The sequence below is a fragment of the Osmerus eperlanus genome, chromosome 1 (assembly GCF_963692335.1).
Source record: "Osmerus eperlanus chromosome 1, fOsmEpe2.1, whole genome shotgun sequence".
In the NCBI taxonomy this organism is placed as follows: domain Eukaryota; kingdom Metazoa; phylum Chordata; class Actinopteri; order Osmeriformes; family Osmeridae; genus Osmerus; species Osmerus eperlanus.
In genome coordinates, this window is record NC_085018.1 from 10,711,300 (window position 1) to 10,726,881 (window position 15,582).

Below are 15,582 nucleotides of genomic sequence, written 5' to 3' on the forward strand. Positions count from 1 at the left end.
ATTTGCAAGGAACCCATCTCAATTAAATTACAATTATTTACAACTGGGTCTTATACAGTAGGGCCTATGCTACTTCCAAAACATCTGGCACATTCAACAAAAGCATTTACTTGTGTGGTAAAGTAGCATGTCATAAATGAGGAAGTTGAGGACCGTTGCTCATTCTAACTGTCTTCCACAATGTCTTACCTAAGACAAGTTTTTCCCACGCCAGGAAAGGGAGGGGTCAAGTAGGGGGGTGGACGGGTATGAATATATGACTACTAATGAGACAGTTTTCATAAAGAACCTCACAATTTGGGTATGAATATGTGAATACAAAAAAGCCTGGACAATGGCATCACCTAGCAACTCTTATCTGAAGGAATGTCAGAGTCAAGTCCTCATTGTCGAGAGGCGTGTACTTGGACAGAACTCATGAGAGCTCCTTGAACTGACAGCCGAACACAACCAGTGGCCCGGACAAAGACACCGAAAAATCAACAGCAGACACATACATTGTCTTGTCTGATGTTACCATACACGGACATTAATCATACAACAGAGAGAGTGAAAGTTGTTGGTTAAAAATGGATTAACGAGTTAAGTGCACGTTGGAGTGTGTTGGCTTTGGATTGTTGTTGAAGAAAGCAGATAACATTAATTAATACAGAAAAACTCCCTTACTGGCGCCGTTGGTTCCATTTTTGGATATAACTGGAGATATTTGTCATCCCCATTTGTCATCATCGATCATCATCTTTAAAATGTATACACATCTTTGCTAAAGACAACGCAATGTCGTAATAATTTCAGGAATGAGTAAAGTGGGCCTCATTTGTTTTTGTATAAATTCCAACTGGGATTGTCAGCTTTGTCAAAACCGAGTTGTCTGATCACCACGTGATCGTTCTCTTCAGACCTGTCTGAGGTTATCTTTAGACCCGGTAACATTAGATTGACCATTATAGGTTTGAAGTTAGCACACACTTTCATCTGAAGGAAGTTCCATGGGCACTTATAAGGATTAAACACTCTTCTCTCTACAGCCTCGAGAGACGCTGAAGTAAAGTGAGGTGTTATGTGTTTCAAGAATGTTAATACACAGAAAATCGGAGAGTGGTTTCTGTTGTCAGTCGTTTCACATAGGTGTCAAAGGTTAACACCCTTTCTGGCGCACAAGTATGCAAATGCTTTCATTACAATACAGGCTTCTTTATCCACCTATGGAGCATGCGTCCTGCTGAAGAGTGGATTGTAGGCACGCCCACACCACCCCCCCTTTACTGGTCCTCTGCTTCATAGGGGTCTGCCAACACAAAAGTACTTCACACTGGGGGCCAGGTCTGCATTTTGAGGGTCACTGAGCAGCGGCAGCATCGACACCACGTCATTCAGGCTCTGTCACCCCACTCCCCCACTTTTCTTGCACCTCTTGTGGTATCAGCAAACAGAGAGGAGGAGTACCACTGTGAGCTCTGGGGAGTTTTTGTGTAATGCCGACATCAAATGGGCCTACCGTTTTCTCCAATTCTCACGGTTAGGGCACCTGTACTAGATGATCAATGATAACAATTCTATTCTTTGTTTTCATAATCAAAATGTATTTTTCAAAACATATTTTTAGGACTATGTTAAAAGTGTCTTAGCACAAAGTCGTATGCATGATGTTGATTATGATTTTAGTTTGTGATTAGTCTTTGATTCTCTTTGTCTTTTCTTCTTCATGTAAAACAGTACACTAAAGGAAATGACAAAACAGAAATAACTTTCACATTTATATTTTATATGTTTACAAATTATTTAGGGGTTTGAACAGCTACCATAGCACATAAAAAATCACAACTTTGTGACTTCATGTTGCTAAGACACAGGCCTACAGCATTGCTAAATACTCCATACTGTGATCTGTAACATGGTGTACATTCCATAAGGTTCTCTTTCACAACCTTTTGGGATTCTCACACTGAAACCTTAGTCCCATAAAACACTACCTCTATCAAAAGGAATTTGGGCGGGCGTCTGTGTGTAACACAGGACCCATGTTTTTGATGGAAGAACAAAAGAATGAGGAACAAAATGAACATGTTCAGACAAGTTTTCACTTCAGGAAGATAAGTAATGTGACAATGCACCAGAGTGACTCAAAACATTGTTTATCATGCACTGAAAGGTCTTCCTTATCGCATCATATTTTGAATGTTGCTCATCACCACAAACTTGAACTGCTGCCCTCTCACTCATTATTATCACGGTGACTACATGAGGGATTTTTGGTATCTAGACTTTGTTGTAGAGGAATTTTGGAGTACTATTCTGTCAAGTCAAATACGTAAGATTTAAAAGGAAATCTTTTGTTTCAGCAAAAGCCAATCTTTATAAAAAAGTTATGTCGTTACTGACACTATAGCAGAATATTCTCTATCATTTACTTCAAAATACTTCCTTAAGGATGAAATGAAGGTTGTGTATTGGGGTTTGTGTCTCACCCCCACAGGGACAGGCTTGTCTGGTAATACATGTAGGAGTGGGGAAAGACTGAGCTATTAAAAGAGAAATGTCATCAAGTGATGTGTTGTGGTAAATGTGATGTGTTGTGGTAAATGTGATGCATGTTGGCAAAGGGCTCCAATAAAGATGACAGTACACATTTATGTGCGTTGCTTTGTGTGCTCAGCTTGACGAAGTCTGCCCCGGAGCCCGCCTAAACAAAGGGAAGGAAGGAAGCCAGGGGCTGAGGAGAATGCCTGGGGTAGGGGGCTGATATCACACACTGTGGCCCTCCTGCTTGTATCTAGCAGAGCTTGCCAGGCCTCACAAGTTAGGTTTGCGACAGCAACAGCTGGGCTAGCAGGCTCTGCATGGGCCCATTGACACACACACACATTCTTACAGACACATGCATATTCACACTCTCACACGCGCACACACACTCAGGAAGTTGTGCCTTGTTTGGCGTTTACATTTCACAGTGGATGGCCTACTTGGGAGGGCTCTGTGGTTTGGTCAGGCCTTACAGCTGCATGTGAGGGTGTGCGTGAGTTTGCTAGGTTGCTTGGTCTAGGAGCATGCATGTACGTTTAGTGTGTGTGGGGTGGCTGAGGCTGAGGTGGGAGGTGTAGAACATACATGTAATAGAACAGACATATTTTGCCTTCTGAAACAAAAACATAAAAACTATGTCACTGACACTGTCAGACAAAACACATCTACCTGCTGTGGTCCTACTTAGAAAGCAGTTTAATGCATCTAACCCTAATTCTAATCTGGCATGACATCTGTGTGTAAACATACTTAGAGACCAGAAGGTGTAACTAACACTGTGGTCTTCAACAATAGTGCACCTGCTTTCTATGAGGTGGGTCTGAGGGTGAGTGATGATGCAGGCAGCTAATCAATGCTGCACAAACAGGGTTGTGATAACAACAAATGGGCAATCTTTTTTAGTGGAGAAAATTAAACTACCTTTACAGACACCTTTCCTCACAGATAATGCTAAGAAGCCAACTTTTAACAGTGTGTCTGTGTGTATCGATATGAAGCCTAAATCTATATTTTAAAATCTTGTGTAAAAAAAAAGAAATTAAGTACAGTGTACAATTAACACAATGGCGAATAATGAAAATGTTCATGGCCGACAGACAGAAAGGGACCCACCACAGGCTGGCAGTCAAGGGTAAGCACGGAGAGGTAGCTGACCCAAGGGTTGTCGGACCTGACGACCTGCTCAAAATTAGGCTATTGGGCAAGGTTCAACGGATAGATCAATAAAATGTAACCTAATTTAAAATAAACAGTTTGATCACAAAAACGATAGACTGTAAAAACGATTAAAATATTGTGATAACTCAATGATAGGCTACAGTACTGTACACAAGCTGCGAAGATAAACCAAATAAATTCTACATTGACTTTGAGCAATTAATGTTGTTCCCAAAAAACTAGTCTACTTTCACCGTAGTGCAGGTCTGTTTGTGTCAATCGGTTCTAGGCCTACCTGTTCTATAGATCAATGACTCAAATATTTTAAAATCAACAACTGCGTGCTTTTTACTACAAATGATCACGCAAACAGCGCACACAAATACATCCAGCTCACATAAATTGAGCACTTAAACAGTCCTTTAACCCTGTAAGACCCAAACATAAAAATAATGTCCCAATTTTTTTTTTAAGTCAGATGATGTTGTAAGAGTATTCTGATGAAGATAATGAAGGATTTATTTAAAAAAAAAATGCTTTTGTAAGTTTTTAGGGAAACTTTGTAATAATGCAACGTTGGGCCTAGTTGGTAGCAGAATTTCAGCATTTGCTCTCATACTGTCAGAACAAATACACAAAACAACTAATGGTTAATTTTGAGTGTGAATTGCTTACATAGCACTATAACAGTACATTTCATTAATAATAATCACCCAACAGTCATATTTTGATTAATCAGAATTTATAAAAAATAAAAAAAACTGGATAAATATTATAAAAACAGAATGAAAACTTAAAAGACCCTGGGGTCCATTGTTCACATGCAATGGTAGTCCCAAAAGCAGTTCCTTTCCTCTGAAAAGCAGAGACGGAGATTGCACGTTCTGCAGAGCGTATTAGAATATCCTTTTATGCCGTGTCTGCAACGTCCTCTCGTTGTCTTCACCGGAAATGTGTGACCATGTCCCTGCGCACATCCGTTGGTGGTTCACATGCCCTCTTGGCTGGGACCCCATTTGGTGGACCCCCATTACCTGAGGATGGTCTCTTCTGAGCGGTCACAGGTCTCTGAGGTGTCACTGTTATCGACGTCAAAGGGCTCCCACTGGCTGAAGATGGCCGCCCTCTCCTTGGTGTGTTGACAGCTGTGTTTGTCAGGATGAGAGAGGAAGCTAGTTGCGCCTGAAACAGTCTCCTGTTCAACATCTTTTTCTTGGGAATATTGAGAGCCTTGCAGTCCCATTTGTAGAGGAGACAGGAATTGATCACAGCAATGATAATAGTGTGCCAGAAAATGTAACTGTATCAGCGGCGCAATTTCATGAGGAACTTTTATTTGGCTCCAAATTAGTCCAGCAAATCCACACCGCCCATGCATTTGTATGCACCCACAATATGAGGTCTCTCAACTTCAATGTAGGATTTGGTGACTTTGTTCCAGCGTTGAATCTTTTGCACAGAATCAATACCAGCAAAGGATGACACAAGTTTGACTGCCCTGTTGTCATACCACTTGACAGCGCATATGTTGGGGTTTGGTTGGCTTGTGTTGGTCAGTGAGTCTCTGATTCTCTTTTTCCACTTCCTCAACATTTTCAACCACCTCCTCATAACTCGAATCACTGGTGTCTGATTCCATGTCAACATCACTTTCTCCATTTTGGATAGCATCAATGACATCATGCATACTGAAGTAAACTCTCCTTGGTGGTGTCATTCTGAAATGGAAATAAAAGTTAGAGTATGTTCAAGTATACCTAATTCCAATGCATTTGAAACTTATTTCATGCAGTACATTCCACTGAAGGCACACAATACTGTCTGGCTAGCCTAATGTGCTTTCTACTTAACATTCTAAAAGGAAGATACAACCCCCCAGATCTCTTACATCCCCATATTGCAGACCATTCACACCTGTCCCAGAACAATGCACCATACATGCAACCCCCACATTCCAAAACATTTACACTTGAACAACCATCCTCCAAAGCTTTCCACAAACAGTATCTGCTTTGTGCAACAAGCAGATATTTGGGCAAACAAGCAAAGTCCAGATTTAAAAAAACAGTGCTAACATAGAAATAACATTGATTTAGAAATCTTCAAATCTGGTCTAAACTGAAAATTATAACAAATAACCCATTTGTAAAGTGTGAATCATCAATTACATGATATTTCTGTAAGTATTTATCCTGTATCTGAACATTCGAGAAGTGTTATGTCTCCATGTAGAGTGCAAGGTGCAATTGCCATTTTAGCTACCATTTTGACCCAACGTTGTAAAATTACAACAAAGAAAATCAAATGTGATGCATGAATTCCACAATAACTTACTATTTACATGAACTACATATTCTAACAATAACCCAAAAAAATATTTAATGGAATTTACTTACTTCAATGTTGATATATCCAGTCAAATTAAACAAGGAGATTCGCTTCCAGGAAAGTTGGCTGGTGGATTGAGTTCATGGCCTTATAGCCAGATCTGTATACACATTTAGTATCCAATGGCATTGCAAGGCAATACAATAAGACCCAATGTCTATGAAAATGTGGTCTTTCCCAAAACATTTTTGGGGAAAATGTGTTTTTTGGAGAGCTAAAGGTGACGTTATAATATTACAACAAGGGGTCTTATCGGGTTAATTTATCTTCGGGTCATTCTGACCCATCCGTCATTGTGACCCACCGTCGTATTGCGACAACTTTACCGCATACAAAAACAAAGTGAAGCATTTTCTTTTAACCGTTGGGCTGTCTCAGACCCCCCACATTGCAAAGGTTAAAAGAAAATTGTTTTTATTTGTTTTTGTATTGGGTAAAATTGGCTAAACACAACGATAGTTCGTTATGAACCTTTGGGAACCATGTGACCCGAAGGCAGCACAAGGGTTAAATACACTCAAACAGTCACACGTGTGTAGCCCACAGCCTAATATCACGTGATTGTTCTGGGAGGAAGCAACTGAGCTGAAGCTTTGACAAAGGTTGCACCATTCTTCTAATTTGCCAACAGAGAACAGGTATGTGTTGGTTTATATCTCACATTGCCTATTGTGATTTTTTACTAACGTTTCAGACACGTGTAGTATAGTGTTATACAGACTTGTACGTCATTTTTTATGAACATTTGAGGAACTATTGCACACGAAATCTGCGTTTGACAACTGCAAACTGACAGTGACAACCTTTTGTATGAGTAGTGATGGCTATGCACATTAGCGCACATGGTTGTCAATAGGCCCTTCGTGTGACAAAGCTGGACCAGCGCAGACAGGTCTAGCTAGATAGTAATGTTTAGCAATAGCAAGGTGTTATTATCATGTCAAACTCGGCCAGGAAAGTAAAACACTATGCTGCTGATGTATTCAGATTCACAGCATAATATTAAACAAATGCGATATAGCACCCTAAATCTATTGACAGTTGTACAGCACAATCGCTGCTTTCTTTGTGGCAACTGTCGTATTGGCATGAGGTGAATAGAAATATTTAATTGTGGCTTTGGGTTTGACTTTGTTTGCTGAATATATCACAAACAGACATTTAGCTTGACAAACTAACAGGTCCATACTGTCCAGATAGCCTGTGTTTGGTGATTATGTAAGTGAGTCAGCCAGGCACATAAGGTCTTATCAACAGAACTCTTGTCTAGAAGTGGACTGAGAGTATGTTGGGAGCATTGATGCTGCTGCAGTGCAGAAAGTATCAATAATTTAAGTCATATCCTATTACTAATAATATCCCAGCCTGTATTTATAATGATTCACTCAAGGCTATTGGTCATACAGAACAAACACAAATTATAAAATCATATTTTAAAGGAGTTGGTCAAACTTTTTTTCATGACTGTATAAAATGTATGTGCCCTATGTTGTTTGTTTTAACAACCACTGTGTAAGCAGGGTTCAACTTTACTGGTAGTGGTGATTGGGTAACTTTACGGGATATGGTTTGTTTACCAGGTAAATGTATTCTAGACTTAACCCCTTAAAATGACCAGTGCCTTTACATTGATAAGTATGGATATTATCCCGACATTACCGCAATATCTGAGTCTCATGCATACCTGTAAAATAAATTTTATTTGTTGACTAAATCATTTGAATGTAGCTCACTCATCTGCATATGACATCATTTTACAGGAGGTATATTTTGAAATATTATACTCCCAGGAGCAAATTACCTGAAATGCACGATAGTACCTCCTTAAGATCCTGCTTGCATCAGACAGAATCAGCATTAGTTTATTTGATGCCAAAGAAGTATGTATTGCCTTATTGCATTATCAAAGCTTTACTATTCTGTAATAAAGTTTTCCTTGTCCTTGTAGGGGCTGGGCTAGGACGGAATAAAGCATGTGGAAGGTTGTGTGGGCAGTGTGGCTCTCGGTGACTGTGTGCGGCCATAGAGCTGATGCCGAGGAGGGGGGGGGGGAACCGAGCCTGGGGCATGTCTCTGTGGTCATAGTGGGTAGCACTGGTGACTTGGCAAAGAAGTACTTGTGGCAAGGCTTCTTCCAGCTCTACATTAACCAGGTCAGTAGTGGACACAGTTTTTCTTTTTATGGCGGGGGACTGTCACCTGCAGATAAGGCCAAACCGATACTGTTCAAGATCCTGAAGGGAGTGGCATGCAGCAAGGATGTGTCCGCGGAGCGCTGTGCCCTGTTGAAGGAGCAGTTCCTACGGCTGGCTCAGTACAAGCAGCTGAACACCACGAAGCATTACCAGGAGCTGAATACGCAACTTCGTAAACAGATTACACAAGAGGGGTTGACAGAGGCAGGCCGCCTCTTCTACCTATCTGTGCCAGCCTTTGCCTATACAGACATTGCAAAAAAGATCAACGGCAGTTGCAGGCCGGCCACAGGGGCATGGCTAAGAGTGGTTCTGGAGAAACCCTTTGGCCATGATTTCCACAATGCTCAAACTCTTGTCACTGACCTTGCGAACTCCCTGGCGGATATGGAAATGTATAGGATTGACCACTACCTAGGAAAGCAGGTGACGAAAGATATGGCTATTTCTCCGGCCACACGCTCACAAGAAAATCGTTCATTTAGGGGGTTGAAATGTGTAAACGATATTGTGTTTTTTTGTTGTTTTGTTCTCCGAATCAAAAGGTCGTCTCTGGAATATTGCCATTCAGGAAGGAGAACAAAAAGTTTCTGGATCCCATCTGGAACAAACACCACATTGAGAGAATAGAGATTGTTCTGAAGGAAACCCTGGATGCCAAAGGTTTGTGTTCATCTTTCTCATTAGACTAGGAGTGTCAAACTCAATCCCACCATTGACCATATTGAATAACAATAAAGGTGAAGAGTGAATGAATATTGTTGCAGAAGTTGTCCATGTAACTTGGTGTGGGCCGAGGGGTAAAACTCAAGCATCAACAGACTTGTCACCTAATTTAATCTGTCTAATAAGTTGTCATGGTATCCACTTGTTCGACTATCCTATACACAGGGCGTATTTCATTCTATGACCAGTATGGAGTCATCAGAGATGTGATCCAGAATCATCTGACGGAGGTCATGACCCTGTTGACCCTCAGTCTCCCAGCCAACATGAGCAACTGTGATGACATTCTACAGAACAAGTTAAAGATCTTCAGTGTCCTGAAGCCCCTAGACAAGAGGCAAGCTGTCATTGGTCAGTACCAAACATACAATGCAGAGGTCCAGCAAGAACTGAACAAGACCAAGGATCACGTCAGCCTCACCCCCACCTTCGCTGGTAAGTGTGGAGTAGGTTTCAACTCGATTCCTGCATTGAATGAGGAGCTTCTGAAAAATGTGATTTCCATTTATCGTATGACATTCATAAACACAGTTTCTGCTGTTGACGATTGTTTTTCAAGACACTTACAAGATTATGTCTTTTGTATTGAAGGTGTAATGGTGCACATTGACATGGCCCAGTACGATGGACTGCCAATCATTCTTACCTCAGGGAAGATGCTTGATGAAAGGGTTGGATATGCTCGTATTCTCTTCAAGAATGACATATTTTGTGTCCAGAACTACAAAAGCATTTACTGTAAGCCCAAACAGATCATATTCTACTTTGGACATGGTAGTCTGCATTACCCAGCTATTTTAGTTAGCAAGAACCTCTTTAAGCCACAACTAATCAACAGTGAGTGGAAAGAGGTGACGGAGCACAAAGTTGTCAGTGTACTGGGATTACCCATCTCGGACTACTATGTGCAAACACCAATAGTGCAAAAGGAGGCCTATACAGAACTTATTTCTCAGCTATACCACGGCCGAAAGGAAAACTTCATCAGTGCTGAGAACCTGTTGGCCTCCTGGGGCTTCTGGACTCCCCTTCTGGAAAGCCTGCACGGCTCTTTCCCTCGCATCTACCCCGGGGGCGCTGACAATACCAACCTGCTGGACTTCCACCTGCAAGGACAGGAAGTGAAATTTTCCAGTGAAGCCGTGGTCGTGATCTCCCAGGACATGATGGGTGGGGCAGCGTCGACGAGTTTCCAGACGATGCAGGGGAAGTACAAGGGCACTGACATGGTGTCTGCGTGGCCGGAGGATCTTGTGGAGAGGCTGGCTGCCGACATGCAAGAATCTGCCGAGGCGGCTGTGAGGGAGGGAGGCACCTTCCACCTGGCCCTGTCTGGGGGCTCGAGCCCCATAGCTCTGTTCCAGAGGCTGGTGGAGCACCACTACTCCTTCCCCTGGAGGGACACCCACGTATGGTTGGTGGATGAGAGATGTGTTCCCCTAACAGAGGTGGACTCTAATTTCTTCCATCTCCACAACAACCTGCTCGAGCACGTGAGGATTCCATACACTAACATCCACCCCATGCCTGTTCAGCTCAACCAGCGACTGTGTGTGGAAGAAGATCGAGGCGCACCGCTCTACGAGAAAGACATCCTCCATCTGGTCAATACCTCCAGCTTCCACTTTGTTCTGCTGGGCGTGGGCTACGACGGGCACACCGCCTCTTTGTTCCCAGGATCCCAGGTCAACCATGGGGACAGCTTGGTGGTTCTTACAGAGAGCCCAGTGAAGCCCCACCAGCGGATGAGCCTCACCTTTAATGTCTTAAATCGTGCCCACAAGGTTGCGGTGCTTGTAATGGGCAAGAGCAAGCATGAGCTGGTCACTCAGCTAAGCCGAGTCAAGGATGACCCCAAGAAGTGGCCCATAACTGGAGTTCAGCCAAACAGTGGCAAGCTAGTATGGTACATAGACTATGATGCTCTTTTAGGGTAGAAAAGTGAGGTAACAGAGCAGCGACTTTGTTCAATTGTAGCCGTAGGAGAATGTAGCTGTACATTAAATGAGAAGGAATTTGCTGTAGGTGGAATCTTTTTATGCTGTATTTTGACCAAGAATGTAATGATTCATATACATTGTTCTGTCAGTCTCACACAGCAATAATGTACAAGTGTTGTGTGCACTTGTGTGTTGGTGGGAAATGAAGTGTGAGGGGTTGCCAGAGATTGAACTCAGGAAAGCATTTTGAATGAGGCATCCAAAGTACGTGTGAATGTACCTGAAAAGACTACTATATGTGAAAATTACACAATACATGATTTTTTTTTTCTTATGGAAAATAGACAAATTCACAAACTTTTTGACAACTACATTGGTTTTTTTGCTGCTTAATATATAATTTTACCAGGTACATGGTTCCGAATATTACATGCCCCAACTGCACATTCCCAAATATTACATCAGTTTGTAACCATGTTCGGTCAATTTCTTGATGTTCCCTCTCTTTTTAGTTTTCCAACCAATCTAACATCAACAGTTACACGGTTTACATTGCATGCCATTTGATTTGACGGTATGATTTTTAATTTGTTGAGAGTGGACTAAGTAGGGCCTTATACATTTTTATATTTAAAGTGCCTTTTAGAATATGATCATTCCTAACGTTGTTAGCTTGACCATGTTTGCTTGGAACTTTCAAGCAATGTTTCCACTTTTGTAGTAGGCCATACTTGATAATTGAGAAAAGTAATTTGTAAGGGTATTCACAATAAATTATGAATTTCTCTTTTGTCAGAGGACTGAAACATACTACATACCATACAGTTTCAAACTAAATGAGAACAAATGTTTCCACATTATTATACTTCACATACTGCCATTCAGTGGGCCTACAGTGTGTTGACATGGAAACCCTATTAAATATTGATTTCTAAAGAGAATAGTGAAACGTAACACTGTTGCCTGGTTTCTTCATTGTCTCTCAGACCAAACAGAGGGAAGTCTCTGAGTTACCCAGAGTCCTCCCTTCACCGAAACAAATGCTGAAAGAAGACACCCACAATTTAGTAAATAACAAACATACAACAATCAGTCAGGTTATGGTACTGAACAAATAGAACATCAGTATTGTAATTTACCTGTACTGAGAATGCAAGCGGATGACAAAATCAAGGACAGGTAGTACAACTCTGGAGTGGTTTTTGCCTGTGGATAAATGAGTACTTTATTATGTCTGCATTTGACCATTTATAATAAACATGCACTATAAGCAAAGGTCACATGGATGAGGTTGAGGCAGCTTTATCTAGATATCTTACGCATGTTGCTGCTGTAAGAGTCATGATTATGGTACACAGTCCTTGGCCAAAGGACACCAACCCAAACACATGGTAGGCGGCCCTGAAGCCCTGCGGTACAGGGTCCATCAATGTGAATATCACTGCAAAACCTAGTCAGGCACAGTTAGAGAGTTAAAAAAGAGTGAAATAGACAACTAATATTTGTGATGTGGTGACAAACCTTTAGGTATCTTCATAACGTATACATGTGTGTATTTTTACATACATTTTGTTTTCTGATTGAGGCAAGACTTGGATAAAGGAAATGTTACCTGTAGCCATGAAGGATAATACAATAGAGGCCGAGAGATTGCTTAGGAGAGGCTGCCGACAATAACGGGAAGATCTGAGTCTGAGTAAAAACAGACAGTTATAAATTGCCGTCTCAAAATACGACGTGCCAATAACCTATTGTTGAAACTAAAATATGTTTGAACTCACCTTGCCAGGACATAAACTTGAGGAATGACGACGAGCATCACAAAAACTACATTTATTATTTGACTGTAAGACAAGATGTTATTACGAAAACAGCTTAGTGATAATAGGCTACATCCATATTTATGTCTAACAACACAATTATTTTTGTTCACTTACTTAGAACAATTTGATTAAAAATTTAAATACATTTCTACACTCTCTCACCTCACCCCCCAACTTACAATTTCGACCTTTGGTTCCTTGGTAGCCATCTACTGAAAAAATATGCCATGTAGACAAGTGCGTAATGAAACATCCTGTATTCTGTAGCCTAGAGAAACGTTATCATCATGCTCCTAACCTAAAAAGGGGCAAACAGATCAAATGTCTTTGTACACTGTGCAGTTAAAATTTTATTTTAGAAGACGTCACTAATCTTAATAACATGCTGCTGCAACTAACGGAACTTTCGTGACAATTAAGGCTACTAGGATATGCCTAATCTTTATTTCTCTATAATATCCTAGAATATTTGTTATGCCTTTTCCTAATATTGTATTTTGCGATTATGTTCGATTGTTAAACAGTAATGCCACCATATGGGTAATTCATTATATCATATTTAGAGGCACATACCTCTAGAGAATAGCACAATTTCCTAACACAAGTGTGCAAAAAGTCATGATCCACCCTCTGCTGCGGCTCCATTGTACACTTTGCCACCATGCAAGAGGTCACCCCTGCCCTATTTTATCACGCCAGGGAACATCCCACCAAAGTGCCTACAAATATGTTCACTCAAACCAAATGTTTGTCAATTGAAGTTATCGTGGTGCCGAAATTACATCCAACATGCCTGTCGACTACAGTGGAACCTGGGACATCATAAGTAATGAAAACTTTGAAGCTTATATGGTTGCTCTTGGTAAGTATTCTAGAAATGTTACTGCTATTGAAAACGTGGTTACATTGTTAGATCATCGATAAACACCAACAAAGAAATAATAATAATAATTCTGTCAGACCTAGTGTTGTGCCTTGGTCCCAGTTCTGTGTGTAGGCCTACCTTGTGTTTTTTCCATCTAGATTTAGATAGGACACATAATGTAGGCCAGTCAGAGGCAAGGATGTTACATGGGCTGGATCAGTTTTAGGGTTTTAGCAAAACACACATAATGATTCTCAGATAGCATTGTGAATGGGTTTTTCTTCTTGACTTATAACCTTTGTCTTCGTGTAAATGTATTGCACAGGGATTGATTTTGCAACTCGGAAGATTGCAAGTGTGTTAAAGCCTCAGAAGGTGATTGAGCAAAATGGTGATTCTTTCACTATTAAAACCTTTACTACATTCAAGAACCTTACAACCTCATTCAAGATTGGTGAAGAGTTTGAAGATGTGACCAAAGGAATGGATAACAGAACATGCAAGGTAGAAACAGTGACACTAAAAAGCAAGCAGTCTTCTCTAAGTTGTCATTATTTTATTATATGTATTCATTTATTGTAATTGGGCCTTTGTTGCAAAGCATTCCCCATGAACTGGTTTCTTCTGTGCCATCAGACTATTGTCAACTGGGAAAACGATAAACTTGTGTGTGTCCAGAAAGGAGAAAAGAAAAATCGAGGGTGGACACATTGGATAGAGGGAGACCAGCTCTATCTGGTAAGTATTGAATCATGCATTTTGAGAACACCACTCAACTTGTTAACCAAGAATACAGCCACATAGCTTGAATATATATTCCTAATGAAAATATTGGTTTCCTCTCTTCTTGAAGGAGATCACCTGTGAAGATAAAACCTGCAGGCAAATCTTCAAAAAGAGTGCATGATAATATACTGACTTGAAATGTGTATGTTATTTCTTATTCCTACAAAGAAACATACCTCTATCATGTAGTTTAAGTATAGACTGTGTAGCCTAGACTGTCTGTATTTATTAGCTAACATAGGTCACATAGTATAATCTCTATAATCAATCTATAGATTGCATTTTTGTCACCTTTGTTCATGACCCTTTTCATAAAAGGTGAAACCATATATACCATATAGTCATATATTGTAGTGAGTACCAGAGTCATGCTTTTTGGTACACATTATTGAGGGATTCATACTGGAAGCAGATAGTAAACCTCTGCACGTCAAACCTTATACTATGCAAGCACAGCTGCAAGCTACCGACCATATACCAAGAAATAGAATTATGCCCTTTGAGACCCAGCACCAGTCTTTGGTTCGGACCAAGGCTAAACAAATTTACTAAATAGGCCAACAGTCATTGCCCATTGAATAAGTGCAGATAGCTCATTTCGGTTCACCATTGTTCCAATATCAAAGCTTGTGAATTAGAATAGTCAGAAAGGAATGCTGGATTTCATCCCGAAAATTGCTACATGATGTAGTAGGTCGACCTGGCATATTTGGCATAGCCTACTGGATTTGACATTACAACAGAATGTACTAAATCTTTGTTCAATAGTATGATGTGAGACCCAGAACATGTTGGCATTAATGGGCCTACTTTGAAATGCCAGATGTAGTATGTCTAGATATTTTTGTCCCCAAACATTTTTTAAGAGGAAACCGGCAACGTATGGGGAAAAAAAGTATGTGGGTGATGATTATGTTAAGGGTAATAAACTCAAAGGTTATTAACTGGCTACAGTTTTTTCTTTTTTTTGCGATTTCATAACAAGGTTTTTGTTTGTTTGCAGTGGGGTAACTGCCCCCTCAAAGTCCCTTGTGTGAACCCATAACTGCAAGTGTAGATTTTAGAAGTTTCCCCCAACATCCAACATGTTACTACTTCATAAAATATATATCCAATATTTTCTTTCTAAACAAGTGAATTATTTATGTTAATAGCTATACATAACATATGTAAGCCTA

General features: G+C 40.6%; 3 protein-coding genes across 3 annotated transcripts; 2 read left to right on the forward strand and 1 right to left on the reverse strand.

The window, feature by feature from the left end:
* Nucleotides 1-6,585: 6,585 nt before the first annotated feature.
* h6pd (hexose-6-phosphate dehydrogenase (glucose 1-dehydrogenase)) lies at nt 6,586-11,723 on the forward strand. The gene is made up of 5 exons (XM_062458630.1): nt 6,586-6,707; nt 8,018-8,690; nt 8,810-8,927; nt 9,156-9,425; nt 9,582-11,723. Exons 2-5 carry the CDS (start codon nt 8,043-8,045, stop codon nt 10,925-10,927), a joined length of 2,382 nt encoding a protein of 793 aa, XP_062314614.1. The 5' UTR covers nt 6,586-6,707; nt 8,018-8,042; the 3' UTR covers nt 10,928-11,723.
* Nucleotides 11,724-11,853: 130 nt separating this feature from the next.
* On the reverse strand, nt 11,854-13,486 carry LOC134018581 (uncharacterized). Its single transcript, XM_062458644.1, has 7 exons — nt 13,327-13,486; nt 12,933-13,051; nt 12,712-12,774; nt 12,543-12,622; nt 12,250-12,380; nt 12,070-12,136; nt 11,854-11,973 (listed from the first exon to the last, which is right to left on the reverse strand). Exons 2-7 carry the CDS (start codon nt 13,004-13,006, stop codon nt 11,903-11,905), a joined length of 486 nt encoding a protein of 161 aa, XP_062314628.1. The 5' UTR covers nt 13,007-13,051; nt 13,327-13,486; the 3' UTR covers nt 11,854-11,902.
* rbp7b (retinol binding protein 7b, cellular) lies at nt 13,457-15,252 on the forward strand. The gene is made up of 4 exons (XM_062458655.1): nt 13,457-13,615; nt 13,944-14,122; nt 14,255-14,356; nt 14,472-15,252. The coding sequence occupies exons 1-4, from the start codon at nt 13,543-13,545 to the stop codon at nt 14,523-14,525; spliced, it is 408 nt and encodes a 135-aa protein (XP_062314639.1). The 5' UTR covers nt 13,457-13,542; the 3' UTR covers nt 14,526-15,252.
* Nucleotides 15,253-15,582: the final 330 nt, after the last annotated feature.